The following is a 27,808-nucleotide window of genomic DNA, read 5'->3' as shown; positions in this document are numbered from 1 at the left end:
AGTATCTTTGGGTTTGGACTGATGGTTGGATAAGAAAAGGAATTTGAAACAGGCACCTTGGAAATTATGGTACCATTTTCTATGACTTCCATGTCTTCAGTGCATTAAGAAAATGCTCATAGCGCATTATAATCTGCTTAAAGCACTGTGTAAGTTATCAGCATTCATAAATATTCAAAACGCCTTATGCATACTTAAACACATTATAAAGCATTTTATTATGACTAACAAGGTCAAGTATCATAATACTTCATAATTGCAGGGCACTACACATTGTGTATTATAATGCTCATAGTTGTAATGCATTATAATCTGATAAGAAGTTACTCTAAGTGGTCTCTGGATGTGCTTAAAGTACATGTATGAAATTTCCCGAGGTATTGGGCACATATAGAACATTACAAGCTGGTTCTAAGTCACTGTAAAGGGTTATTGTATATAAAGAATTATGACCATGTACAAGTGCTTATATCGATCATTATACAGTGCAATAGGCAGATTATAACACATTATAAGTAATGCATTACAGTCATGGGCTTTTAAAAGGTAAGTGAGTGACCATTAATAAAGTGTTACGAGACATGGCCGTGCAAGACGTTATAAAATACTGTTATGATTATTGTTATAAGGCATTATGAATATTTACGAATGCTTGTAAGTATACTAATGTATAACGTTTAATTATACAGTTCTATCAGCAGATCATAATGCATTATAAGTATGTTTAGAATACATTATAGACATGGGCGCCCTAGATAGTGTCGTTATATTGGCCAGTTTCATAGCAAAAATGAATTGACTAATCAAGAAAGCAATTGGAAGATTAAACGATAATGAAACGAAGCAATCGTTATATTGAGCCTTATTTCTGTGTGTGCTCAGTGAGCAGTCACTTAAGGCTGCAAATAACTATTTTAATTATTGATTCAGAATTACTCAATTAACTAATGATTTGGCCAGAAAAAGTCCTAAAATTGATTTGAAAAAGAAAGAAAGAAAAAAGCCCAACACAATTCCCTGGGGTTTCATTATAAAAATGCTTCTCTCCCGGTCCAACAGTCCAAACACCATATTGTGTTTACTGTCAGAAGATTGAGAAACGCACCAAATGTTCACAAATAAGGGCTATAGCCAGCTGATTTTTGGCATTTTTACTCGACTTAAATAATTACTTAGTCATCAGAATTGTGGTCTGTTAATCGACGAATTAGCTAATCAGCTCAGCTCTGCAGTAACTGGGTAATAATGTTGGATATAGCCTGTATTTTTCTCATCTTGGTCTTTGCCCTGTCTGAGCTGCCTGTGTTTCTGATGTGGGTCTAATTGCCGCCGGTATTTCATTCGGAGCTGAACATTCTCACTGGCCCTTGAAGGAGCTCTCCCCTTTACTCAGTCAAAACTCTGCTCCTCCTCTAATGAGACCTCTGGGGTTCAACTAAGCTTTGACATGAAAGAGGATGGTTAGTGTCACTCCCTGACAGTCGCAGGGATCACTGAGCTGGTCTTAAAGCCGGGCAATAAATGTACAAATCAAAAAATTACTTATCTTTCAAATAGTTGTACTTTTCTTCCTCATCAAACGGCAGTCAGCTGCTCGTTTTGAATTTGGCAAATTTTATTACACCATGATTCTCTAATTACATGCTTGAATACTGAGACAAAGATGAAATGTTTTTTGCATCCTCGGGAAGATAACAATAGAAATGTGCAAGCAGCAGAAATGTGTTTTCAGTAAGGAGGCTGGCAATTTTATAGAGACGAAAAATCATTAACTTCTGCCCTGGAGCGCTTTATATTCCTGAGTGATTGCAGCGCTGTCTTGGAGGGGATATTTTAATTAAATTAATGATTTTGTGAAATGATTTCACAAATAAACACAGTTTTAGAAAGTTAGTCACACTAAAGTCTGAGCCATATTATAAAAAAATCCTAAAACACTGCAGCTCAGTGCAGAAACATGATTGCAGAGTGTTACACCAGATTGGAAAGCTTTGTTGTTTCTTTGAGTAGATTGGAAAGGCTCCAACCTTCTTATGAGGTCATGTTGTAGATCCAGTAACATAAGAGGGAGAGGTACGTAAGTCCTGTAAATTTACTGAGTCCAGCACATCATTGATCTGCTGAAAACAAAAGAACATGCACTGATAAGACTTCATTGAAGTGGTCTAATATTTACACTTAACGCTTCACTAATCAATATTTCATATTAACAATTGAGGTAATGGCTGCGTATGATGGGAAGAGAGCTCAATGTCTGCTGGATGTGTAAATACAACTGTTTGCTAGCGCGTTCTCTCCATCAGCTTTAATAACTAATGATATATCAGTGTTGCATTTAAAGCCTGTTGCACTGTCTGACATGGTCAAATAAAATCAGTGGATGCAGACTTAAGGTTTACACATGTGATAGCTCCACCTTTGGGATGGAAAGCAGAGCGCTTTAATCACCCTGAATTTTTTGAATACCAACAAGCTCAGCTGTATCTGCTGGATATGTGACAACTATAACAACTATAGTAATTTAGAGCTGCAGTCAACCAAAGAAAATCTTGGTTGACTAAAATTCTACCTACTCTTCAACCAGTTGATTGGTCAATTGTGCACCCTAGTGTTTTTCTACTAAACCCAGCATGTTTTTGGAATTCTTTGCAATTGGAGCACAACTGTTTACACCATGCTACGAACGCCAGCAGCGTTCCAAGAAGTGAGAAATGTTTAATGAGGAAAAAATAGGGAGGTCTGCACTGGGTTAAGGCTCTGTGTAGTTCGTTGTTAAAAAAAATCAGGTGCACTTCCCTTCACACCCTGATGAAGACTCTCTAGTTGAAACGCGATTGTTATCCATGTACCAATAAAGGGTTTTTAATGACAGTCAGAGTGCCTCGGATGTGTTTTTGGACTGCTTGCTTGTACTGTGGACTTTTACACCGAGTGAACTAGCCAGTCATTGGTTTTATTTTTTTTATTATTTTTAAGTGAAAAGTTTTTAACTTTGGATTAAAGACTGCTCGTCACTGTCATGTTTTACCCTGCCATCCAATCACAGTGGGGTAGGGGACAAGTGCCACATAGATCAGTGCGTCCGTCCACTATCCCTGTGTGCTTCAGCCTTCCTGTCATTGATAGCAAATGCTCTACCTTGTACAGACACTTTAGCCCCTGCAGATGTTCTGTATCATAGCAACCAGACGCAACCAAAGTGTCCTGGTGTTTTCAGCTAGGAAAAAAATACTTTGGTGAATAAATGGCCTGATGAAATTACTGCCAGGGATTATCCGACCAATTAGAATTTGGTTTAGACATAGCATATCAACCGATCAATCAACCTACCGACCAGAGGGTGTCAGCCCTACATTATTAAGTTCAATTCAGTTTTATTTATAAAGCCGCATAACAAATCACAATGTGCCTCAGAGGGCTTTACAGCATACGACGTCCCTCACAGAAGATAAGGACCAACCAATAGAAGTAATAATAATTTATGTAGGAGATGCTTGAGCCCAGTGTAAGATATACGCACAGAGAGAAGACATAGATACTGAAAACATACCTGTGATTAATTGTAGAGGGCTGACATTAAAGTCCACTGGTGGACAGCTGCTGTCACAGAGCAAAAGCACATGTTAAAAAGACTAACGATGATTGTCACGCATTGCCTGTGTGTAACCTCTGCAGCTGCAAGTAATGAAATTGCGCTCGGCTCAAACTGCTGACGAGAGACGATTGAGAAACCAGGAGAGCCGTCCGCTTTACGCCTCCGCTGTAGCACAAATGAGCTCAAGTAATTAACTCACCAGTTAAATGTGCCTCATATCTATTGACATCTTTGCAAAGAAACCAAGAATAAAGGAAATCAATGCAGCTGGGCAGTTAGTGCAGAAAGCAGACAGTCAGCTATAAGTCTGATAAGGTGTTATTGTTGGAGTTATTTACTTGCCTGCTGCTCATGCAGCATTTGTATTTTTCCCCTCTTTGTTTTGCTTTGTTGCCGGGTCTGACACTGAGGTAGTTATCCCTGTTGATGCCAAAATAGAGCCTTTTGTTCACTTTGATTGGATCTTTCCCAAACAAAAAGAGAATCCTTACTTCCACAATTAAACAAAGCCTATCCGGGTGTTTCTATGAATAAAAAGGTTTGAACACAAGGCTAAAAAGAAAGCAATGCCAAGCATGTGTGTTGCCTGGAAGCCAGGAAAAAAAGAGGTGTGGTGCAGACATGACATCCAGTAGCTGTTGGGGAAGCTGGACCGAGGCAATTAATTTAGCTGTTTTGCTACCGGAAAGCCCTTAGAGCACACGGGGGGAAAATAACTATTACCGCAGAACTGAAGCTGTTACTGCAGCTTCTCTTTATTTTCTGTATCCAGACATTCATTAATGTTATCAAACTGTTATTACCACAACTTTTGAACACAGCAAAAAACTGTTGTGCATAGTGGCCACCCTCTCTCTCTTTGTTATGAATTAATAATTTTGGCTATAATTAAATTGGCTGGAGATAAATTGAAATGTTATCAAACAATATTTTTATTAAATTAAGTTTTGCATTTTAGTTGAATAACAAATGTGTTGGTCGGGACACAGGACTCCTAATGCATCATCACAACAAGTTTAGAGTTTGACCTCCTGATATTTCCACGGAATAACATTTTTATGAAATGAATGAATACATTTTTATAAAATAATATTATGTTTTTCAACACTACATAATATGTATCCTTTGTACTGAATTGCAGCATGGTTTGACTGAGTTAATGTGTGATTGCTAAACCCTGCTCACTGTTTGACATCCAGTTACATCTAGCGCAGCAGTCATAAGCCTCTTTTCCTCTATTCACACTTTCACGTCTGTTTACTTTATCACTTATCATTGATTTTGATTAAAGGGAAACATTTAGTGTCAGTGTAAGAAAAACTGGGCATTTCCCTACAGCATTTAGTGAGGCAATGGATGCAGATGTGAAGTGCACCACAGATGGTGAGCTTTGCTATGCAGAGCAAAAATAATTTTAAATGATGCCTCAAGTGATATAGAAATTCATAACTTGCAAACAGTAACTACGAGTTCACTTTCCAGCCACTCTCACTCAAAGAAATAATTTGTCACTTACATACATTTATTTTCTGATACCACTATCATGTCTGTGCATTAAGTAGGAAGCTAGATTATCATAGTATAAAGATATCTCTAAAGCTTGCTTATTAACATGCTACACTTTATTCATTTATCTGTACAAAAACCGAGGTGCAAAAATAAAGTGTGCAGAGTGACGTCTCAAAGTCGCCACTGGAAACAGGCTAGCTGTTTCCCCCTGCTTCCAGTCTACGCTAAGCGAAACAGCCTGCTATCCCAACTTCCATATTTAGCGTACAGATATAAGAGTGATGTCGATCCTTTTATCTTACTTTGAGGTAGCACAGTCGCCACAAGAAAATGTTGGCATTGTAGAATTCTGCAAACAATAAATGTGTTACATTTGCATGTTTCATATCAACATTTATAAGAGAGTTAATATATAAGCTGACTTTACCCTGGAGCGGTGGAAGGGATGGTGGATGGGGTGTCACTTGGGTGAGATGCCTGCCAAGCTGCAGACCACTGTTTGAAACCAACAAACAACAATACTAATTGTCTTTTGGCAATCCTTTGTGCATTTCCATCAGTGTTTGTGGCACCAAACCTGGATGTTTTTTACTCTTTGGGGGTGTTTGTTACAGACAAATCACAGCATTTCTCAGCTGTGTTTGAACCATAAAATGTGGGTGTTACAGCGGCATATTGCAGCGTTTCCCAGCAGCATTTGTTGCACCAAACGTTGGTGTTGTGAGCCAAAACATGAACTTCTCCTAACCATGACAAAGTGATTTTTGCAGCTACACCTAACCATGCCTTCACCAGAGCGTTGAAAAATGTAAAGTTTCAAAGGATCAGCTATAAAATAAAGTGCTAATGTATCCTTGGTTTGGATAAATGTTCAATTCTGGTGATTGAGATGCTTAGGGAGAAGAAATTTATTCCCCAAATTGTTGAACTGTTCTTGTAAAATCAACGTACATAAAAGTTCTCCGTTCACATTTGCTTAATTTTCACAAGTATATATTTTAAGATGAAATGGGGCACATTAATGCATTATTAATTTCCTGAAATAGAACTGGCAGATCATTACTGGCATCTTGTGACATTTCTGCATCACTCCAGACAGTGCGACAAGGACCCCGTGATTCCCATGAGGCATTTCCACCCTTTTCTGTTATATTTAAACTAGGACGAATCCAATTATTTTAGTCCAATTCATCCCATCTAAACGTGCAAATGACACCCTCTCCTCCAAACACACACAACAATCCAACAGTTTCTCTTTTTTTTTTACTTTTCAGAGTCGTTTCTTCCAACCATACATCACCACAGCTTTGATCAGGTTACTCAGCCAATAGTCACATTTACAGACTGAAATGATTCCAGCTAAACATAATGAAAAAAAAACTGTCTCAGTGTGAATCCGAGGCTTTTGCCAAACAGAATCCTCTGATAGTCTCACACAAACGGAGTAAAGCACCTTTAATATCAGCCAGAGCTACATCTGCATGCAGCAGGATGTCAGCCCTCATTACACTGCATTTGTGAAATTATATTTGAAACTGGCAGACAAGACGAACTCGGAAATGTGCCATAACGCATATTTCTAACACATTTTGAAGGGGATTTTGCTGCGTTTTTCTCCAACTAGCTGGCTCCCCTCAGTTATCAATTATATAGATATATTGATTCACGAGCAAGCTGCATATGCTCCAATATTAAAGGATTTCAGACTTCATCATTTTATTCTGTTGCAGAGTTTCTTCATCACAATTATTTCTACTTTGATTGATACCTTCCCCCCGCCTCTCTATACCATTGGAGGTCTACTTCATCACCGGAGGAAAACAATTTCATCCACTGGCTCCACCTCATTCTCCATTCGACTGTGGAGAGAGTGTGTAGGGGGGCAACAAGCTTTATATTCCTTTCTGCAGGCTACAAGTCAACAGTCTAAAAAGCATCTCTTCAATCTGTGGAAAAAGGGAGGAGTTGGGTTCTGGGCAGCTACTGCACAAAGAGAGAAACCACCGAAATCTGCAAGTATTGTCTGGCACTGGAGAGGGAGATGGAGGAGTGAAAGATCAGAGCAACAGGGGTAAGCCTCTCCGGATTTTCAAAGTGATTGCCTCTGGGAGTGAAGCCGTCGCTTACATCTGCAATTATCACGTCCATTTATCTATTGATGAAGGACTGGTGATGGTTACGCTTGATGGTTTTCGTTAATGGAGTGATTCAGCTGTTTTTCTCATAAAGGAATCATTATGTAAATCAATTTTACCTCCCCCAAGGAGCTCAGTTCCTTTGTTTATATCTTCACGGCAAAGAATTTTCAAGCCTGAACAGTGGGACAGCTGCACATTAGGACTCCAGTCGCTGTTACCTGGAATTTGTGATGCATAAAGCTGGAGAATGGTTGTAGAGAAAGCCACTGTGTGTAAATTAGGCATGTGTGTGGGGGGCTACTAAAAAAAAAACAGCATTTGGTAAAGAAGCACCTGCCTTGACACAAGCAATTATGGTTAAGACAACCACATCCGAAGCAGTCGCCCTGGGGCCACACAAAGACAGTGATGCCCAAGAGACCCGTCTCCAAAACACTGAGTCCAGCTCACTTAAACCATCATGGAAAGAGATCACAGTGGATTTCATAATGAGGACGAAGATCCACGGTTTGAAGTTTGTCTTCTCTCCGGACAAATCGAAGCCGCAGCGAGTCATCTGGATCATGGCCTTCTTCGTGTGTGTCAGTCTCCTGTGCACCTGGTCCTGGAACCGAATCCTCTACCTGATGTCCTACCCTGCCATCACGAAGATCAACATGGTGTGGGCTCACAACATGTCCTTCCCAGCTGTTACTTTCTGCAACAAAAATGTTTTCCGTGTGTCCTCTCTGACCAAGGATGACCTGTATCACAGTGGCTACTGGATGGACCTCATGTATCCTAATCACACGGTGATGGAGAGGAGCCTTTCCATCCTGAAAGAAAACCACAAGCAGGGTCTCCTGAGCCTGCTGGACTTCAACAACTACACCCCACCCCCTGATTACAGCGTCAACACCACTGAGATGATGGGACGTCTCGGCCACCAGTTGGAGGACATGCTGCTGGAGTGCAAGTTCCGTGGGGAAACCTGCACCTACAAAAACTTCAGCACTGTATGTACAGAGAGAGAGATGTTGTTTGTCAGGTGTGGATATGAGTGCTGTTTACAAGGCGTATTAATAATTCATGCAAGTATTTGATGCTGCACCCTCATTCTCTCAGAGTGTTTTAAGGTGTTGATGTTTCAAAGCTGCAAACAAGGCTGTCCTGTTTTTGCCTCTCAGACATGACAGCCTTTTCCTTATTAAACTTGATGTCTTCAAAAAGTCACTCAAGGAAACAAATACATCATGGTGTGGTGGAAAATCAATGTCATGTCATCATCAATAACGTCACTGTCTGCTTTACAGTTATAGGACTTTCTCATTCGCTTATATTCACCCTGGCGAGTTCTGCCAGTTGCTTTAATGCCTTTTTGTTTTATAACCCGTGACAACAATATTAAGGGAAAAAAATTGGAGCATTAATAATTCAGACGTCGTAAATCAGTTCAAATTAAAATTTTAGTTCCTCTAATTAAACATCTGGAGGGCATGTGGAGTATATGGTCTTGTTTCAAATAAGCAGCTGAGTCTCACATTTAAAACACCAGATGTAAGTCTATTACACCCATTTGTTTTTGAGTAAGCTCTGAATGCTGCATGGAGGAAGTGGATGACGTTTGCAAACCACATTATTCAAAATGGTAATAATTCCATCAGATGCTCCCAACACAGCCTCTAACACCGTTAGGAAATATTTAAAAGGCTCAAAGGGGAGAAACTTGTGCAGTGAGAAGTATGCACGCAGAGTGATTAATTTATTCCTGCAGCACTGATAATAATTTATGTCTGGGAACATGCTCAGTTTTAAAACACTAACCTGTCACAGGCATCACATTTCACCACTTGCCTTTGCAGATCTCATTGTCTATAGATACAGAGTCAGAAATATCAGACCTGTTACTGTGACTACTTCTTGAGACAGTTGAAATGCAAAGTCCTGCACACACTGCAAGATGTCAGCTGTCCATGGTGGCTCCCCTGCTTTGCACAAACCAGTGCAGCAGAGCCTCTGTGGTCGTTAAAATCTGTCTTCATAGCCAGATTGGGGCCGTAATTGGGATTTAAACTGTGCTGCATGCTCCCATCTTCAGTAGCACATGGTGTGCAGCTCCTGTTTTATCTAAACTTAAATCAGAATCTTTAAAAACAGGTCTCTAGTCACTTTTGCAGACCTCATTATACAGCCAGCAGGGGGAAAGGACCAAAGGCGCTGTCTTATCTGTCTGAGCTGCATGTAAGTCTGTCTGTGTCTGGACATGGAACACTGACTCCGATCTCTTGAGATCAGCTTTGCCATAGTGGTTGAGTTTTTGCCAGCAGCTCTCTTAGCATGACCTCGCTGTGCTGGGTAGTGAAAATTAAGCATTATATTACATTCCTTTCTTTCACCAGTGTTACTTGTTTAGAAATGTAGTGAAGACAGACTGCTGGAATGTTGAGACAGCCTGTGAGAAACACCATCCCAGCAGCCACGATTTCTTGTCATGGTGTTAAAGTGAATGTTTGACACATTACTGTTAGCCAAGTATGGATTATTGGACAACCACGATCATTAATGTAGGAAGTGTGGCGTAATGTAGCAAATTAGTATTTGAACTTTTACCGTAGGAGGTCTTAATGATTTGAATTTTATGAGCAACTGAATACAAAATTCTGAAAATGAACCATTAATTATGTTCATGTTTTTTGTTTTTTGAAATTTTGGATCGATATCAATCAGACTTGTTCCTCAGGTGATTGAAGGTTGTTTTTTTTGTTGTTGTTTTTTTTCCATGATTGAAAATCAAGTTTTAAAATTGCACAACTTGAAATTACCTACTGCAGATTCCAAAAAGGGGAATGCGGCATTTTAATTTAAATACTGATAGATGTTCTTCAAATTAAAATATTTCACTGCAGTAAATTTATTGGTATTAATTTATAGGGTTGGACAATATGGTAATATTTCAGGGTATTTTTGCAATGATAATGTTCTTGATTATATGACAAAACATATTAATTTTCAAGAACATACAACTGCAACAGAATCAGTGTCATAGCTCTATATACCAGTATAAATTTAACAGTTTGTCCTCAAATAATCAGTAAAAACTAAACCAAAAATATCTCTCAGTTCTTCAGTTTGTGAACAGCTGCAACTTAGAGTAAGGTTAAATATGAAATAGGAAACATATAGCAAAGTGAAATCAACTACAAATTACACATCTTAACAGCTGTCAAATACAAAAAAAAATGTACCCTTCAATATCGCTCGCTGTAACGAGTGTCACTCAGCGCTGACTATCAGAGCCCCAAGCACACACACAGACCTGCATTTATTTTGACAGGCTGTTATGTTACAATGACTATCAAACATGCATTTATATGTAGGTTTTTTTTAGTGCTACATAGCTATAGATTATGACAGGCTTATGACAAATGACCTGGTGACAACTCCTACATGGAGAGGGAGACATGCTGTTCTGCTGCTGGATGAGCCACTGACTGAGTTTCCTCTGAGCAGCAAGTCACTAAAAGGGTCTTAAAAGTTTGGGGCTATTCATACAACATTTTGGACACAAGGCCTAACGATGCCATAACCTACTGAAGTTACTCCCCTTTCTGGAACTTACCTCCTCCATTGCGGAGCTGGTAACAATTTCACTTTCAGCCATGCTTGTTGTTGCTGTAACAGTATGACGTCGTTATATCGACAAGGTAAAGTAGTGCCATTATCAGGATGTGAGTTTTTCTCACCATATTAAAAATAGACCGGTATCTTCTGAACAGTGTGAGAGGGCCTGCCCCTATTCATTTACAGCATAAAATTTTCAGTAGTGATTAAATCTTACAATAAGGTAATCAGTTGCTTTAAAAATTCAAATCCTCTTGGCTTCGCTTTACCTCCATACTTTAATGATGATTTCAGATTTTCCAGTCTCGTCGTGACTCATTCAAACTCACCCCATTTAAATATGTACCTGCTTTCTGGGAACACTAACAATCAGGTATTGTTGCATATGTAATTGTGATGAACTTGTGTGTGATTGTGTAAAACGTACGTAGGTGTGTTCTCTCAATTTAAAATGCTGTAAAGGTAATACGAGAGCTGATTCTTCTTTATAACACTGCAGGTTTTTATATTTTGTCAAAATGCATGAGAAATAGATATTCTAGTTTCTCGGAGTGTTGCATAACCAATCAATTCTACAGTCTGATAGTTGAAATTGATTGACTTATCTTGAATTTACTCAACCCCTCAAGCTGTAGTCAGAATTTTACGCTTTCTTAGTCTTAATCCAAACTCTAGACTTCATTTTAAAATGTCAACATTTCTAATCATGATACTGATTTATTTGCACTTGTTTGGCAGAGGATTGGGAATTTTCCAATCACAGGGACAATCCATAAACTAGGGAAAAATAATCTTTCATTGCCGGAGCAAAAACTGAAAATAAATAACTCAAGCCAACTGGATTAATTAAATCTGAAAGATATTTGGTGTGAGCAAACGCACTGTAGAGATTGCACATCAAACACTAAGTACCACTGAGCCTCACTGGCACAGGTTCTGTCTCTCAAGAAGTTTGTAAGTCAAGACACACAAATCTTTTACAAACCCAATTTAGAGTTTGTGTGTCCAGAGAGCTTCCACCTCAGATGTTTCTTATTTAATGACGGCAAAATAGTACATTCACTCTAAGTTACTCAGGGGAAATTTGGAGTGAAATTGGGTGAAGATTGATGGCTGCTGCTGCTGCCGCCGCTAAAGAAAGCTCATTAATTCCTCAAATCAGAGCCAGGTGCCTGTTTAAAGCCGGTGCTGCTTTCTCTGATAATCACAAAGCCTCTGCAATGATTAGCTGTCCTGCACAATTACAGGCTGACATGTAATACATCTCGTACAGGTGCACAATTTACCACAGCCCGGTGGAAAGGCTTTGACTTCTCATTTACCTTCCTGTTTTTTTTCCTGTGCTCTTTTTATCCGCAGATTTACACACGCTATGGAAAATGCTACACATTCAACTCCGGATTAGACGGCAACCCTTTGTTGACCACGTTAAAAGGTGGAACGGGGAACGGCTTGGAGATTATGTTGGATATTCAGCAGGATGAATACCTGCCTGTGTGGGGAGAGACAGGTCAGTACGGTAACATCTTAACCTGTATAACCCCTTTGTGAAAATCCCTCCATCTTGTGGGTTACCCTGGAAGTCCTTCTGCTCTTCTGGTCCTTCTGTCATTTCTGTCTGTCACTTCATATAGAAAAGAAAAGATTTTTGCAGGTCCTGTGTTTCACTTTATTGCTAAATGTGTGCATAATTTTACACTACACAGAGGAGATGTTCTAGCATGTTTATAAGCATTTTATCTTGATATGTTTCTCCAGTTCTACAACTGACATCAGCTCTAATAAACTGCATTCATGGTCGTATTGTCTTCAATTTACGGTGGACAACAACCCCCACTGTATTGTACGTTCATAAAGTATACAGCATGCAATAAATCTTTGGTTGTAAATCTGTTTAATAGCCGTCCGGCACACTAACATATGAGTATCTCTCTGCTACTGGCTTTCAGCATGAGTTTTAGCAGCACTTAGTATCAGTGCCAGAGCCAAAAGCGGGTTTCCATAGGCGACCGTACTTGTTGTTACACTCTCTGGCATACTGTATCCACAGATGAGACCTCCTACGAAGCAGGCATCAAGGTTCAGATCCACAGCCAGGACGAGCCGCCCTTCATTGACCAGCTGGGATTTGGTGTGGCCCCTGGTTTTCAAACTTTTGTGTCATGTCAGCAGCAACTGGTACCTAATGTTCAGCCTCCTCCCCTCCAACCTCGACGTTTCCATTCTGTGTTTGTCCCCAAATCCTCGCCAACCAGTGACCATTACCTCTGTGTCACAGAACCAGGAGCAAAATAAGATCTTTGGTTTGCCTCGTGTGGGAAAAGGTGTTATAAAAACACCCAGTGATTCTTGGTACATGAAACTGAGAGATTATAGCAGCCAAGGAATATTGATAGAGCAGGGCCAAGTAATGATTGGATGCAAGCATACAAGCATACTGTGCTTGTCTGAGCCAAAAGAACCTCAGACTCCACAAAAATATCTGGCAGCTCAGAGTGTTTGTTTTACTTTTCACATTGAGTCTTTCTAGCATGTGAAAAAAAATAGTAAAAGAGCTTATTTGTGTCTCTAGTGGTGCATTCAAAGAGAAGGCAGAGAAAACCAGACTGCGTTTACAGGCACACTAATATTCCACATTTATTCAGAATTTGATAGTACTCTAAATGTGATCTGGGTCATGGAAACATTATATCTTGTCTGGCCTATTTCCAGATAAAAAAAATTTCAATCAAGACGTGGGATATTATTCACATTTTAGGAGCTTTCCTTAAACATGTTTACAGCGCATTTGGAATACGCTCCTCGGCTGGGGTTTTTACCGCAGTTTGAGACACACAGCCTCTTGCCTGTTTACGGTCAGCTCTGTGCGTTGTCATGGATGCACTGTACACAAATCAACAGTTTACAAGGTTGGGGTAGAGACGCATGCCTAAAAGAAAAGCCCACATTTATGGTGGGAAGAAGAAACACTTTCAAAACTTATGAAAGACTTGGATATCAGCAGGTTTTGGACGTGCAAATACCACAACACTGACCTTTTCAAGAAGGTGGTTGAAGGAGGCTATGTTCGTATGGGCAAACAAGTCAGCTACTGTTGGAAAACTTTGGGGAAAAAATCCTATTTTGGCGCGATAAGCAACATGTTAGGGCACGTTAATCAGAGTAGGCATGGCTGCATGTGAACGGGAATATTAGTGGAATATTTATTTTGTTTAGCCATGTGAACAGCTTAGTAGAAATATTCTCTTTTTTGGAATAAGGGCAAAAACCAAAACCAAGCCACGATTTAGCAGGCTTTAATGATCAAAACAATAAATCTGTAAAGAAAAAAAAAAATACAAATTTAAAGTGTTTGAAGAGATAATTACTAGTCTTTTATAATTAACACCCTTTAAAGAAACTTCTCACTGAGATTTTCACTGAAACAGTCTATCAGCAGCAGCACTGAGCCAAAATCAGACTGCTTTAAAGACTCACTATAAATAACTGACCTCTGAAGACGCCCACTCTAGACTTGCTGTATCTTGAGGGAAAGATATTAAAATCATCACCATGTTTTTGACGTGAAATTAAGCCATTAAAAGAAGCCTGGTGCACCTGTCATCATATTAGTTTATTTCCCAATTCCACCAGCACTTAAAGTAGGTGTCGTTAGATGAGCAAGATGGCCCACAGCTATTTTGAAGACATATTTTAGAAATGCAGTGTGATTTAGGGACAGTAAAATGCAAGCAATATCAAGGGGAACAAAAAAAGCCTGTGGCAGGTTTTGCAGAAAATTAGTTTCAAGCCCTCAACTATCCCTTCACTGCCGACAGTGAAGGACGAAAAGTAATAACTATAGTCCGAATTGATCGGGAAGCCTGTGTGCAAGGTCACAACACTGAGCTCACATGGATGCCCTATCCAATTGTAATGGAACTGTACAGCAGTTATGTCATGTTGCCAAGACAACACATTCAAATCGTGCCTCTTTTGTCCGCATTAGAATAAGCACACAAGCCCAACACCCGTCTTTTGATTTCCAAACACAAACAGTGGCAGAATAGGCAGAATATCCTCCGACAAACAAAGCAAACCTTCAGTGTAAGTCACAGGAAAATGGCGCCGGTGCCACAAAGGATTTCAGGATTTTGCAGTGATTACCTTTGAGATCAAGTGTACTTTTGAATTGCGCCTCAGGCTCATTAAAATTTCCACCACATAATCAGTCCTTGTGAAGTCTTGAAGTAATGGATACTCCAGCGGTAAATCTAATTCATTACTTGAGAAATTAATCGAGCCTAATTTAAATGATTTTGCTCCTAAAGTTAATGGTCTTGGTCAGTTCATGAGCATGAGATAAATGATCAAATAAAACCGTCCACCATTGTTTTAGCAGAATAACATGGGATGATTTAGGCAGGTCTCCTAAAACAGACACTTGGACACCACAAAGATGACAAATTCTGTGTTTGGGAAGCAGTTTTGAAACATGTAACGTCTCTCTCTCGCTCTCTTTCTCTGTACGAGTGTTGTAAAATGCTCCAAGTGTATCATCATTCAGCCATCTCCAAGAATCTGATCTATTAATCACCACCACAAAGTTTCCTCCTGAAAGTGCATGGATTGTCATTTATAATCATGACACGAGCGCCCACGCCACTGACAGCTAAAAGACGTGTTTACGACCTAAAAGATGTGCTGAATTAATTAGACTGTCATTAAAGCCTGGCCGGCATTAATTTCAGTCAGTCTCTGACGAGTACAGTGACACTGTTCTCAGTGTAACAGCTGGATGAAGCACTTATGATTTCAAGACTTTTCATTTGTGAAGCTCCTGTCAGAGGAATTTAATTTTTAATAGGAAGCTATGACTTGTGAGCTCAGAGAGACATGAAGACTACACCACCAAATTTTGGAGTAGAATTATGTAATGGCTGAAACTGAGCTGTGTCGTCACTCAAGCTTAAGTGGGTGTAAGAAGAGAATGGCTGAATGACAACCAACCAGTGCTGCAAAGTTTTCTGGGAGTTAGAGCCGATTTTGTTGTTCTACTGACAACAGGCTGTCTTTCTGTCCCTCGCCTTGCTGTTGCTCCTCCTTATTATCTTGATAATGATGTGGGCTGTGTTCCCTCACCCCTCGCCCTAGATGAGACGTCCTATGAGGCCGGCATAAAGGTACAGCTTCACTCTCAGTCAGAGCCTCCTTTCCTCCATGAGCTGGGCTTCGGGGTCGCCCCCGGCTTCCAAACGTTCGTTTCCAGCCAAGAGCAGAGGGTAGCGTATGACTGTTTGGGCTTGCTGCATGCCACAAATGATGTATTGTTAAATAGCTACACACCCATCATTAAGTTCCACACTTTCATCTGCTGGTCCCCTCCCCCGTCCCTGAGGAATGGATCCATCTGTCCCCCTCTGTGTGGCTGAACATCCAACAACATCTGCAGTCTGTCCTTGTCGTCACTGTCTTCCCTGGTTATTAGATGTCAGTAAAGAGCAGCTAATGGGTTTCGCTCCAGCTTTAATCCATTCACCTGAGTCTGTATCGTCATCGAAGCTGTTGTTTGGCTTTACCCTCTCACCGTCATGTACAGTTCTGTTCACATTTTTTTGTTTGTTTCGCCTTTATGCTATCGGGCCAATCCACTATACCGCTACTTAATATCATCTTGAGGGACCAGACAATGTGATTCATTAGGTTTTATTACCCATGAAGACTCTGGCATCCATTTTTTAACTGCAGTTATGAGAGTCTGTGGGCTAGAAATGGAGTTCAATAAAGGCTTAATAATGTTTGCCAGTTTAAGTCCGCTCCTTCAGTGAAGCGCAGTCTATCTCTGTCACTTTCTATTGAATTCTGCTAAATGACCATTAGATTGTCAGAGTTAGCCTGGTTAGAGCTTGTGGAGATGATTGGGAATTACCGTGAGCCTTAATGTGACAACAGCAGCATCAATTCTCTGCGAAGTTTGTCAGGAAGAAGCCTTTGGCATTGATTGTTGGCTAGCTCCCACCACAATTAGTAGCTAAATGCTCCGATGCCCGAGCAAGCATCGGTAGCCTTCATAAATAATTGGTTGTTTTTGTAATGAAAATGAGTAGTAGGCATTCATTACCATAAATTGTTGTAAACAAGACTTTAAAAGTGGACTGAAAGTCTTGTTGGTGGTTAAATGTCGGTGCACCAAAAAAGGAGTTTCTTTAATGTGTTAAAGAGCTCTAAACAGATCGCGCACACACACACACACACACACACACGGGGCACATTACTGCAGTTATAAGACGAGCACCATGAGCCTAATGTTTACTATGAAACAAAACCTTAAAATTCAGGCCTTAAATATTCCTCATTAGTGGATTCATTAAGAATTCCCAGAGTTACTCATAAAGGTAATGACCTGCTCCTCACCTTTTAATGAGAGTTTTACCTCTCATGAGACTGCAGACTGACTTCTCTTCATTGTTTCAGTCACAGGGCTTCGCAGTCCAGGGTCATTATAATAAACTCTCATGGGCTCTGATTAGAATATCTAAATAGTTAATCAACAACAAAACCACATTAATAGGCTTCTGGGGAGTGGTTTATTCATCAGGGTTCATTTATTTATCAAATCTTTTCTAAAATAGATTATAATGTCTGTTAAATGCAGTACTATTCATTTATCTGTTCATCCGAAAACTGTTTATTGTTCTGAATTCTGTTCTCAGGGTTGTAAAATTTGTCCTTTGATTGTGGTGTCCTGTCTGAATCTGCGTATTTTACAGATTTCTATTAAGCCTGTCTCTATTCCCATGGTATTCTGCTTCCTACCGGGGACTAGACCTGCATCAGTAATGTTTTGCATGACGTCTGCTTGCTGCCAATACATGAGCAATAATGTTGGTCTGACCGGATATGTTGTGCCAATATTGTCTCTCAGTACACATTTTCATTTTAAATGCTTCTGTATTTATTTCTCTTTTTTTTTATGTTTGAGACATTCGTGTTGGGTTTTGTCAGCTTGTCGTCTTCTTTTGTACTTCTGCTGCACCGCGCTTGCATTATGGCATTCGTTGTAATCCTGTGTGCTGATATACTGAGGGAAAACATGTGCTGTTTGCTCTTTCAGCTTCAGTACCTCCCTCCGCCTTGGGGAGATTGCAAGTCTACTCCCATAGACTCTGAATACTTCTCCACGTACAGCATCACCGCCTGCCGCATTGACTGTGAAACCCGGTACCTGCTGGAGAACTGCAACTGCAGGATGGTTCACATGCCTGGTATGATTTCAGAAAGAGCCAATTAAAGGTCCAGTGTGGGATTTGGGGGGATGTATTGGCAGAGATGGAATATAAAATAATAAGTGTGTTTTCTTCACCTGAAAATAAGAACCATTGTGTCTTCATTGCCTTAGAATGAGTCGTTTATTTCTACACAGCGAGCAAGTCCTCGTCCACGGAGATCACCATGTTGCACCACCATGTTTCTACAGAAGCCCAGAGCGGACAAACTAAACACTGGCTCTAGATAGGGACATTTGCATTCTCGCAACAGCCACCGTAGTTAGCAACCCCTCCGTGACGAGCAGCATCGGAAAAACACTGATTTTTTTTAACGTGTAACTGCTTTATTTAGTGTTTCTGCCAGTTTGAATTACCGGGTCCATTTGTTTTGGCGAGGAGGAGAGCACTGTAGATAATTTGCCTCTTGGTAAAAACCACAGGAATGTCTGGATCAGAAAATACGTGAGCACAGTGTCGGAGAAGTACTTTCTTTTGTTTAATTTATTTGACGCATAACCATATCACATGGTCTGGAGTACAAATGTTACATACAATAACAAAACAATGGCACATGGCGTGGCTAAAGTACAACCAATGTTACTTAAACAGACACTTTTACATTCGGACATTCGAACAAAATATGATACTCATCTCCCACGTGATTATCATCAAAGTCTGGTTTCTGTCCAGCCCTTTATATCTTCCAGTGACTTTAGGAATTCTGGTGTTACTTACTCTTAAATTACAAAAAGCCTGTTTGTACTTTTGGTTTTCCTGCAACAGATACTTCTCCAGTTTAAACTCTTGTTTAATTTCGACATATATATCACATGAAAAACCTCCTGAACAATGAACACTGAAGGAAAGCTAACCAGGAGAACATTCAGCTGGATGCAGTGTGCAGTCCTCACCACTAGATGCCACTAAATCCCCCCAAATCTTACACAGTGTTCCTTTAAAACAAGCTGCAAATACTTGTGTCCTCATGTAGTTTTTTATATGTGTAATTATTCTCCCCTTCATGTTATTTCAAACAGGAACCTCAACAGTGTGCACACCTGAGCAGTACAAAGACTGTGCTGACCCAGCTTTAGGTGAGCCCGCACACTTTATTGCACAAGAATGAAATATTAGTGTGATGGTTTTGCGTTTATGTCTGAATTCAACCAAGTGCTCAGCAGCAGTGCCATGAGACTATTCAAGCCTTTATATAACCCGTGTGTAGCTTTAACTTGAAATTACTTTAATCTCAGACAGTGCTGAAGCAAAAATAATAAAGTAAAATTATTGTCTAAAAATTCCATTAGGAAGATTTGTGATGTGTCCATGCTTCGCTGATGTCAAATAAATCCCATAGAGCTTTTTTTCTCCCCTCTCTGTATTATAGCTTCAGTCATTATTTGCTTTCATGGAAAGTGAACGATGGCAGCGAAAGTAGTTTTTCAGTTGTGTGCAGAGATATTTTTAGAGAGCCTCTGTGTGCAGGTTTGTTTGATTCCTCGCAGTGATCACAATATTTTTAAATGACTTTGATCATCCACAGACTTTTTGGTAGAGAAAGACAACGATTACTGTGTCTGTCAGACCCCCTGCAACATGACTCGCTATGGCAAGGAGCTGTCCATGGTTAAGATCCCCAGTAAGGCATCTGCTAAATATCTGGCTAAGAAATTCAACAAAACTGAGCAGTATATCGGGTAAGTATTATATGGCAGCAGTCCGTTTTTCAGATCCCAGCCTGTTTTTCTTTTTTTTCTGTTGATGGATGGATGTACTGTGGCAAAGCATGACCTGGGTCTCCATCGTTCACCTTCAATGTAACAATAATGAAAGATAGTTGCACAGGAAATGTGAGATACCATTTGGTGTACTGTAATATCACCAGAAATAAACTTTATTGGGTGTGCTCTTGTCTGTCCTCTCTCCAGAGAAAATATATTGGTCTTGGACATCTTCTTTGAAGCTCTGAATTATGAGAAGATTGAGCAGAAGAAGGCCTATGAAATTGCAGGGCTTCTCGGTAAGATTCTCGCAGCTTCAGGTTCATTGTGACAGCAAAATGTGGCTGACCTCGGTATCAGCACTCTCAGCGGGCCCCCACCGCACATTTCACATCGCGTGTTCACGCCTGGTGCTTTGAGGTTTCCTCTTTGAACTTGTGAAACAGGCTGAACACATTTTCATAATCTGATGCTCTTGCAAGGGCAGCCGGGTTGGGTCTGATGTGAAGTTGGGGCTGGATGGACACTTTTGACAATTCTGCTCAGATTACTCTGAGAGATACTGAATTAGAAGTGACAGCGAGGGGAATGCTTTCACGCACCATTGTTCAATTACTGTACCTGCCCATATCTGTTAATCTCTCTTCTTCTAGGTGACATTGGAGGTCAGATGGGGCTGTTTATCGGAGCCAGTGTCTTAACAATACTGGAAATATTTGACTACCTTTATGAGGTAACGTGATGTTTTTCACTAATTAAAATGGCAACCTGTTTAACACTTATTTATTCTTGCCTTTGTGGATATAAATGCAAATAGTCACATGTTACACTTAACAGCTGAGTGATTTTCACACCATGCAAAATAAGTCGAAGATAACCTTTGCATATATTTGTATTTCTTATGTTTAGGGCTGCCCCCGACTAAGAATATCGCCCGCATGTTAACAATATTAATTTAATGATTAAATGATATATTTTGGTGGTTTGAGTTGAAGGTGTGAGAAAGAATAGTATCAGTAACATTGTTAACACTGTGCTACATTACAGAGAAATACAAAACCGTACTAATGAACCTTCATTAATATAGGCCTATATTTTATCTACAAGTGCACGTCACACACTGAGCGAGCCGCCTGTTAATGACGCTGTGGGCTAATGGGCATGTAGCTACTTCCATGTTTCAGATGATACGTCATGTTTGTAGTCGACCAATGAAGATGAGTTTACATATCACCTTGGGTTCGTCCTTCACCTTCTCAAAATGATCCCACACTTTGGATTTCCTGCCCGACATGTTATTAACTAGCCTGTGGAATAACCGCAGGTACCAGCCCTGGAAATTAACCTGACTCCTGTCTGACTGCTGAGCGTGGACACTTCCTGTGTCTGTCCTTTCAAATTAAATTCCCACATGGTCCAGTCATGTAGGTTTTAATTTATTTGGACGAGGTAGAGCTCCTAATAGAGTTTCAAATTTGTTTGTTTGTTTGTTTTTTTCTGCGACCATGGAAAGCTTGCCAACTAATTCCTTTCTGGTTGACTAACGTTTGGTCGACTATCAGGGGGGCAGCCCTACTTATGTTAAATCATAAGGCTACAGTTGGTAACTTTTGTAAACATAACTTTTGTCATATTTGTTGAAACTGTCACTGTATCCACACAGTAGGACTTGAGATATACATCATGGTCCTCTGCCCTCTCATAGTGTTCCTAATGAAATGAAGAATTCACCTTACCTGAACGAAAACAACCAATCAGAGTCGAGGAGTCTCTAACGCAGCTCTCAGTTATGTCAGTCACTGCCTATAAACTGTAGTCAAACTGTTAAACTAGGCAGCACTGATCAAATATGAATCAAGATTTTATCATTGCATTGCCTATTTCTTGCCTCAGATGTTTTCAGAAACATATTTGTACATATAGAGTGCCGAAGTCACGCCCCTTCCGGTGAAGCTCATGGGACCTTAGATCGGAAAAAATATGAATGGCAGTGAATGAGGAGAGAAATATTATCTTTTGGTCCCGTTTGAGTTGTGACATGAAATCCAAATATGTTGTTAATGAATTTAAAACATAAATTTTAAGGTCAAGAAAGTCATACTTTGTGGTAAAACTGTTGAGATATAAGCTTTTGAAAAAACATAATTAGAAAAACTACACAGGAGGCGGTCGTGTATGTGACGTCATAGCCTTCGCTCGCTTCCTGCAGCTTGGAGTGACTGGAACCTGGCACAAAACACACAGACATCTTCAATCATAAACCCATTAATCATAAAACAGTGGAATTTCAGCGGGGAGGCCAAGCTGCAGGAAGCGAGCGAAAGCTATNNNNAGCCTTCGCTCGCTTCCTGCAGCTTGGAGTGACTGGAACCTGGCACAAAACACACAGACATCTTCAATCATAAATCCATAATATTGCTCTCCTCATTCACTCCCATTCATATTTTTTCTGATCTAAGGTCCCATGAGCTTCACCGGNGAAAGCTATGACGTCACATACGCGACCTCCTCCTGTGTACTCTTGAGTCTTTCTAATTAAAAAGCTTATATCTCAACAGTTTTACCAGAAAGTATGAGCTTAAAATTTATGTTTTAAATTCATTAACAACATATTTGGATTTCATGTCGCAACTCAAACGGGAACAAAAGATAATATTGCTCTCCTCATTCACTGCCATTCATATTTTTTCCAATCTAAGGTCCCATGAGCTTCACCGGAAGGGGCGTGACTTCGGCACTCTATGTGCTGTTTTGCTGTAAAACCAGGAAATTGGTCCGGCCAGTCGGTGGTGCTTCGTGTTGACTTGGCTGTTTTCAAAATGGCGGCTGGGTCCTCAACTTTATCGTTTTACAGTTAAAATTTAATTCTGAAAACATTTAAGGTGAGAAATATGCAGTGCAGTTATAGAATCTTGATTTATTTTCCATCAGCTCTGCCTAGTCTGACATAGGGCTATATATATCAGTATTTTGATGTTGACTGGCGATACATGATATACATCTCTGTATTTTCTACGAATGGGCTACATGTTTCAGTGGCAAGTCAAAGCCACATTTGAGATGTCACAAGCACTTTATAAAAACAGACTGTGATGGAAATAAAATGGAAATTTGTGGGGCTTGTATATATACTTTGTCCGCTATATATACGTCTTGTATATGAAACGTCTGTGTTGTCGCTGCATTTTAAACACATCTGTCACCTGCATCCAGGCGCTGTCACCATGTCACAAAATAGACTTCAGCTGACTAGACTGACAGCTGTGTTAGAGACTCCTTGGCTCTGATTATTTTGTGTTCACCTGCAGTGGAGTCTCGCAAATGCCATTAGAAGCACTGCGAGGAGGCTGAGGAACATCATTTTTTTCAGATTATCTATCTCATGTCCCACTGTGTGTGGATATATTAATAGTTTCAGCAAATATGATAAAAAAGATATTTTAATCAAAGTTACCAACTACAGCTTTAATAGAATAGTGTGACATTTTGGGAAACCAGCTCATTTAGACTTTTATGTCTGTGCGGTAATTACGAGGCTGCAGCCAGTTGCTTAACTCGCTAAGCTTGGAAACGGGTAAATGGCCAGCCTGGCTCTGTCTGAAGGTCACAAAATCTGCCTATCAGTACTTCTAAAGTTCACTTATTAACATGTTATATCTTGTTTGGTTAATGCGTACGAAAACAAAGTGTGAAAATGTCAAGTTGTGGCGGTGATGTACCACACTCTTTAGGGAACAGTAAATACCTGGTTTCCTGACGACTGATAAAACCAAAACTTGAAGTTTTTGCGTTGTATTTCTGTCTTGGATTAAATGAACAAGATATAACTTGTTAATTATTGAGCTGTTTCCTTCTTTTCCAAGTCTTTATGCTAAGCTAAGCTAACTGGCTGCTGTTGCTTCATGGTATCAATCATCTCCTCTGACTCTCAGCAACAAGGAGTATGAGCATATTTCCCAAAATGTGAATTAAATATATATTTTTGCTGCCAGTGTTCAGTCTTAATGTCAGTGAACATGATGTTTTCCATCTATGAATAATATGTATCTGATGTTTCTGCATTTAGGTGTTTAAGGATAAGGTTTTGGGCTACTTCATACGCAAGAAACGACCACAGCGTTGTCAGAGCGACAATCTGGTAATTTTAGTCTCTCAGAATGCACTTGATTGAATGAAGTGAATGTGATGTATTATATGAGCCTCAGGAACAACAACAACAACAACAAAAAATGTCTGCTAACACTGGAAATGCTTTTAATGAACAGCACCAGAGAGAAAACAAAGCCGCACCGCAGTATGTCATCGTTAGTTTCAGTTTCCCATGCAGAAACGATGCATTGTGCTAGAGAACATAATCATTAATAATATATAAACATTGTTTTTATTGCACAGTATGAATGCATAATCAGTGAATCTAGTACTACACATACAGCGCTTTATTTACATGGTGAATATTGTAGGGAAGCAGCACAAAATATTCCCTATGATGCCGAAAATCTACAACAGTTTTAAAGATGGAATATAGATGAGCACTCACAAGGAGCAAACTGACTTTGTAAGCCTCTTCTCTTTTTTGTAGTTTCTCAAGTGTTTAGCTACTTCAGTTCTTTTAAACTAAAGTGCATGGACAAGTAGCTGTGAATTGTCTGAACTGCTCTGGATCATCTTTTTATCATGACTCATAAACTGCTCTTACATTAAGAGGTTACAGCCCTCACCGTAGTTCCCGTAGATCCCACACACCAACCCACTTTCCAGTGTTTATACAATATACAGTAGCTTCTCAGTGTCACCTTCAATCATGTAATTACAGTTCACTCGGAGCGGGAAAAGCTGTTATTGTACTCGGGTTTTGCCGCTTTATGTCTGGCGGTATGATCAGAGGAAATTTAGAATCAATGCATGTAGAGGAGTGAAAGAATGAGAGAAAACAGAGCGAGATTAAGAGGTCTGGAGATTGTATTAACATTTCATGATCAACTCATTTTCAAAGCCTTCAAGGCATTGAAACCCATTTTAACTTCAAAATGAAAGCTAGAATAATGTGGGGCATTTCTGTCCTGCCCTAAATCACAGCGTTTTGTCGAGCCCAGTGGTTTAACACACTGGCATCCAGAGGCACCTCCACTTCCCCTGCAGACTGTTATGTAAGCTTTATATGGAGCAGTTATGGAATTATTTATAACTGAAATGCACCTTCTTTATATTAGTAATCAGCAAATGTTCAGCACACACTGCTGAATCAAACCTTTACGGGTTACAGTTGCAGTCTGCTCACTGTGCTGAGAAGAACAAGTGAAACTGTTACTTTCAGTCACATTTTAAATTGATGTTGATGATCATGGTGTTCTTTATGGCAAGCTCAGACATCAGGGTTTTTCACCCTCAGCTTTCACCTCAGCAGAGCAAAACAAGTCTTTCCTCTGATAGCAAATTAATAAACCCCTGAGGAGTCCCACAAGGTAGTTGCTGGGGTCCACTTTTATTTTAATTTTTTAATCAATTATTTACCGTATGTGCTTAAAATGTTCATTTAGTTATATATGTGGACAACCTAAATCTGCTCCAGCACAAGTAGAGCTGAGAGCAAGGGATTATTTCTGGGTCTGAAAAGTGAAGCCAGTGCTGACGTGCCCTAAATCTGCATTCTTTCTAATGGCCAGAAGGGGGCGACTCGATTGCTTGTAACAAGAAGTCAGTTGCTATACAAGGCTACGAGAAAATGACCCTACTTCTCACTTTACTTTATTAATTTATCTAATTTATTATTTCAGTAAACATTTTCCTAATGAGTTTATAGTTTCAATCTCTAGTTTCAAGTCTTCTTCAATACAGCATGATGTTCATGTTGTAAGTTATGGTCCCATTTAGAGTAAAACAGACCATATAGCAGGATTTGCTCGATGGTGAGGGTACCTTATGCTTGACAACTTGCTACCATGATGGTCCCTTGCCCCTACATCGCTCAAACCTCTCATCCAAATATGGTCACTTCTGGGTGCAAAAAAGCAATATGGCAACAACCAGAATGCCAGACTCGAGGCTTTGTGGACGTCAGTTACGTCCACTTCTTTTATACAGTCTATGGCGTAGAGCAGTGATTTTCAAGTGCTGGGTCACGGGTCCATTCTGAATGGACCGCAAGTGACTTGAGAATGTGTACAGTTTGTAAAAAACATAAATTTTATTTTGAAGTGCCATTTCCTGCTGAAGGGTGAATGACTAATGGACAGCTACTTGACGGAGACGGCAAACTAGCTCGACAACATGGCCAAACGCAAGTAATACACTGGATCTTAAAGTAATGGATCTTCAACTAATGACTAATGAGAAATCTGGGAACCACTGACCTAGAGACTATCTACGTATTGCGCTTTATACAACTACAAAATGGGTGGTGATGAACAAAGCTAAAACTAAATAATGTTCTGTATCTTGTTCTTGCATATGTTGCCCAGTCTTCTGTTCCATTTCAGATTACACAGAGCAGCAATCTAAATTCTCTTGTTATTCCTGGGCTAATCTCTGTGAAATCTGTGAGGAATCAATAATCATGACTGTTTTTATCATAGTCAGGTAAACACATGTACACTGGTGGTGCAATGTGCGCAGACTACTTGTAAGATGAGAAATGGACTCTGTCAAGCTTCTTCTGCCTGGAATACTCTACCCATAAAAAACAGATCTAAATTCACTAAAAAGTTTGAGCATCTGAAACTAGAAGTGGTTTATCTTACATCATAAATATAGTTTCTTTATTTACTGTGTTTTTCTTTTCTTTACTTTACTTTCAATGTAAATAGACCATATTCTCAAAATCTGAGCTGTTCCAAACACATGATCCAGTTCTCTGTGACTAAGTGGAAACCTCTGGGACTGAAAAATTAAGCCAACATGGACTAAAAATTGCAGTTCCTTTGATGGCCACTTGAGGCTGGCTCCAGAGGCAAGTCCATCCCCATAGACCCTCATATTAAAATGCACCAACTTTACAGCAGATATAAACATGTTTACAGCCTGGTACATAAACAGTTTTGGTCTCTATAGCTAATATCAACATTCATGACACAGTACAGGGTGTGAATTTTTATATAACTCATCTGTTTGAATGTTAATAAGGCTTACAGTTATGTATAATTAGGAGTGTGGTCACTTTGAGTGACAGGTTGTCTGAGAGGCATCGCTACAGACTGTGAGTCAGATTGACAGCGTCACCCTTTTGTCCAAATATGGTCGCTGCTGGCTCCAAATATCCAAGACGGCTATGGCCGACATGCCGAACTCAAGGCTTCAAAATGGGAATCCATAAAAAGACGAATAGGTGTCGTCATGGTAGCTACGTTCATTATTTTATACAGTCTGTTTCTAACACATAGGGGCCTCTGCTCGTGTCTGAAGTCTAAATAACAGCTAAAAGCCATTTATCCCTCTCTGCAGCTCACTGTGGGGAATAAAGCACTAACAAAAGCTAAAATATTCCCTCGTATCTGGTGCTGTTTCAACCAAAAGCATTTAAGCAATTTTTTGTTAAGCGCAGACAGTTCCTTTTGTCCCTGAGTAAACCGTATCCACCAGTTTGCATTCATCATTGGCAGAATCTTGGAAATGCAAGCTCTAATTCTTTGTTGTGTGACACACAAGCCCAAGACTTTTTCATTATAAGCAATTCAACATCATGTCCCTTACTTCTCTTCAAATGGGTGAAAAAGCCGTGGGTTTGTCTCTGCATGTGGATTGTGTTCTTGCATGCTCAGTTGCCTCAGGTTCAGGATTTGGTTTGACAGCTGATGTGGAGGAAAAGATTGTGAAAAGTTGTTTATTCTCTTCTGTACAAGTGGAGATATGTTCATTCAAGCCAACGTAGTGATGAAGGAGGTTATGTTAGCCAGTCCGGTTTTTAAGTGGCAGTAGAAGAAGCTTTTATTCAGTTGGCTGATATTTACAGTATGTCATGCTTTTACTGGAGTCTTACATAGTGTGATATTTACTGTATTCTGT

At 39.8% G+C, this 27,808-nt stretch overlaps 1 protein-coding gene across 4 annotated transcripts in view; it reads left to right on the top strand.

Moving 5' to 3' along the window:
• Nucleotides 1-27,808, top strand: part of asic1c (acid-sensing (proton-gated) ion channel 1c) — a 127,251-nt gene that overhangs the window by 97,154 nt on the left and 2,289 nt on the right. For 2 of the 4 annotated variants that reach the window (XM_050032866.1, XM_050032865.1), the window contains exons 1-9: nucleotides 7,199-8,237; nucleotides 12,202-12,352; nucleotides 12,893-13,020; nucleotides 17,936-18,086; nucleotides 19,127-19,183; nucleotides 19,633-19,786; nucleotides 20,018-20,109; nucleotides 20,464-20,543; nucleotides 23,877-23,948. In XM_050032866.1, the coding sequence (XP_049888823.1) occupies nucleotides 7,596-8,237; nucleotides 12,202-12,352; nucleotides 12,893-13,020; nucleotides 17,936-18,086; nucleotides 19,127-19,183; nucleotides 19,633-19,786; nucleotides 20,018-20,109; nucleotides 20,464-20,543; nucleotides 23,877-23,948 (1,527 nt within the window). In that variant the 5' untranslated portion in view covers nucleotides 7,199-7,595. Of the gene's footprint in view, nucleotides 1-7,198; nucleotides 8,238-12,201; nucleotides 12,353-12,892; nucleotides 13,021-17,935; nucleotides 18,087-19,126; nucleotides 19,184-19,632; nucleotides 19,787-20,017; nucleotides 20,110-20,463; nucleotides 20,544-23,876; nucleotides 23,949-27,808 lie in introns of those variants that run through there. The other 2 variants (XM_050032867.1, XM_050032868.1) reach the window with 1 other exon arrangement.

Source organism: Epinephelus moara, chromosome 21 (genome assembly GCF_006386435.1).
Source record: "Epinephelus moara isolate mb chromosome 21, YSFRI_EMoa_1.0, whole genome shotgun sequence".
In the NCBI taxonomy this organism is placed as follows: Eukaryota; Metazoa; Chordata; class Actinopteri; order Perciformes; family Serranidae; genus Epinephelus; species Epinephelus moara.
Note: the sequence above shows the minus strand (reverse complement) of the source record. Positions and strands in the feature narration are given on the sequence as shown.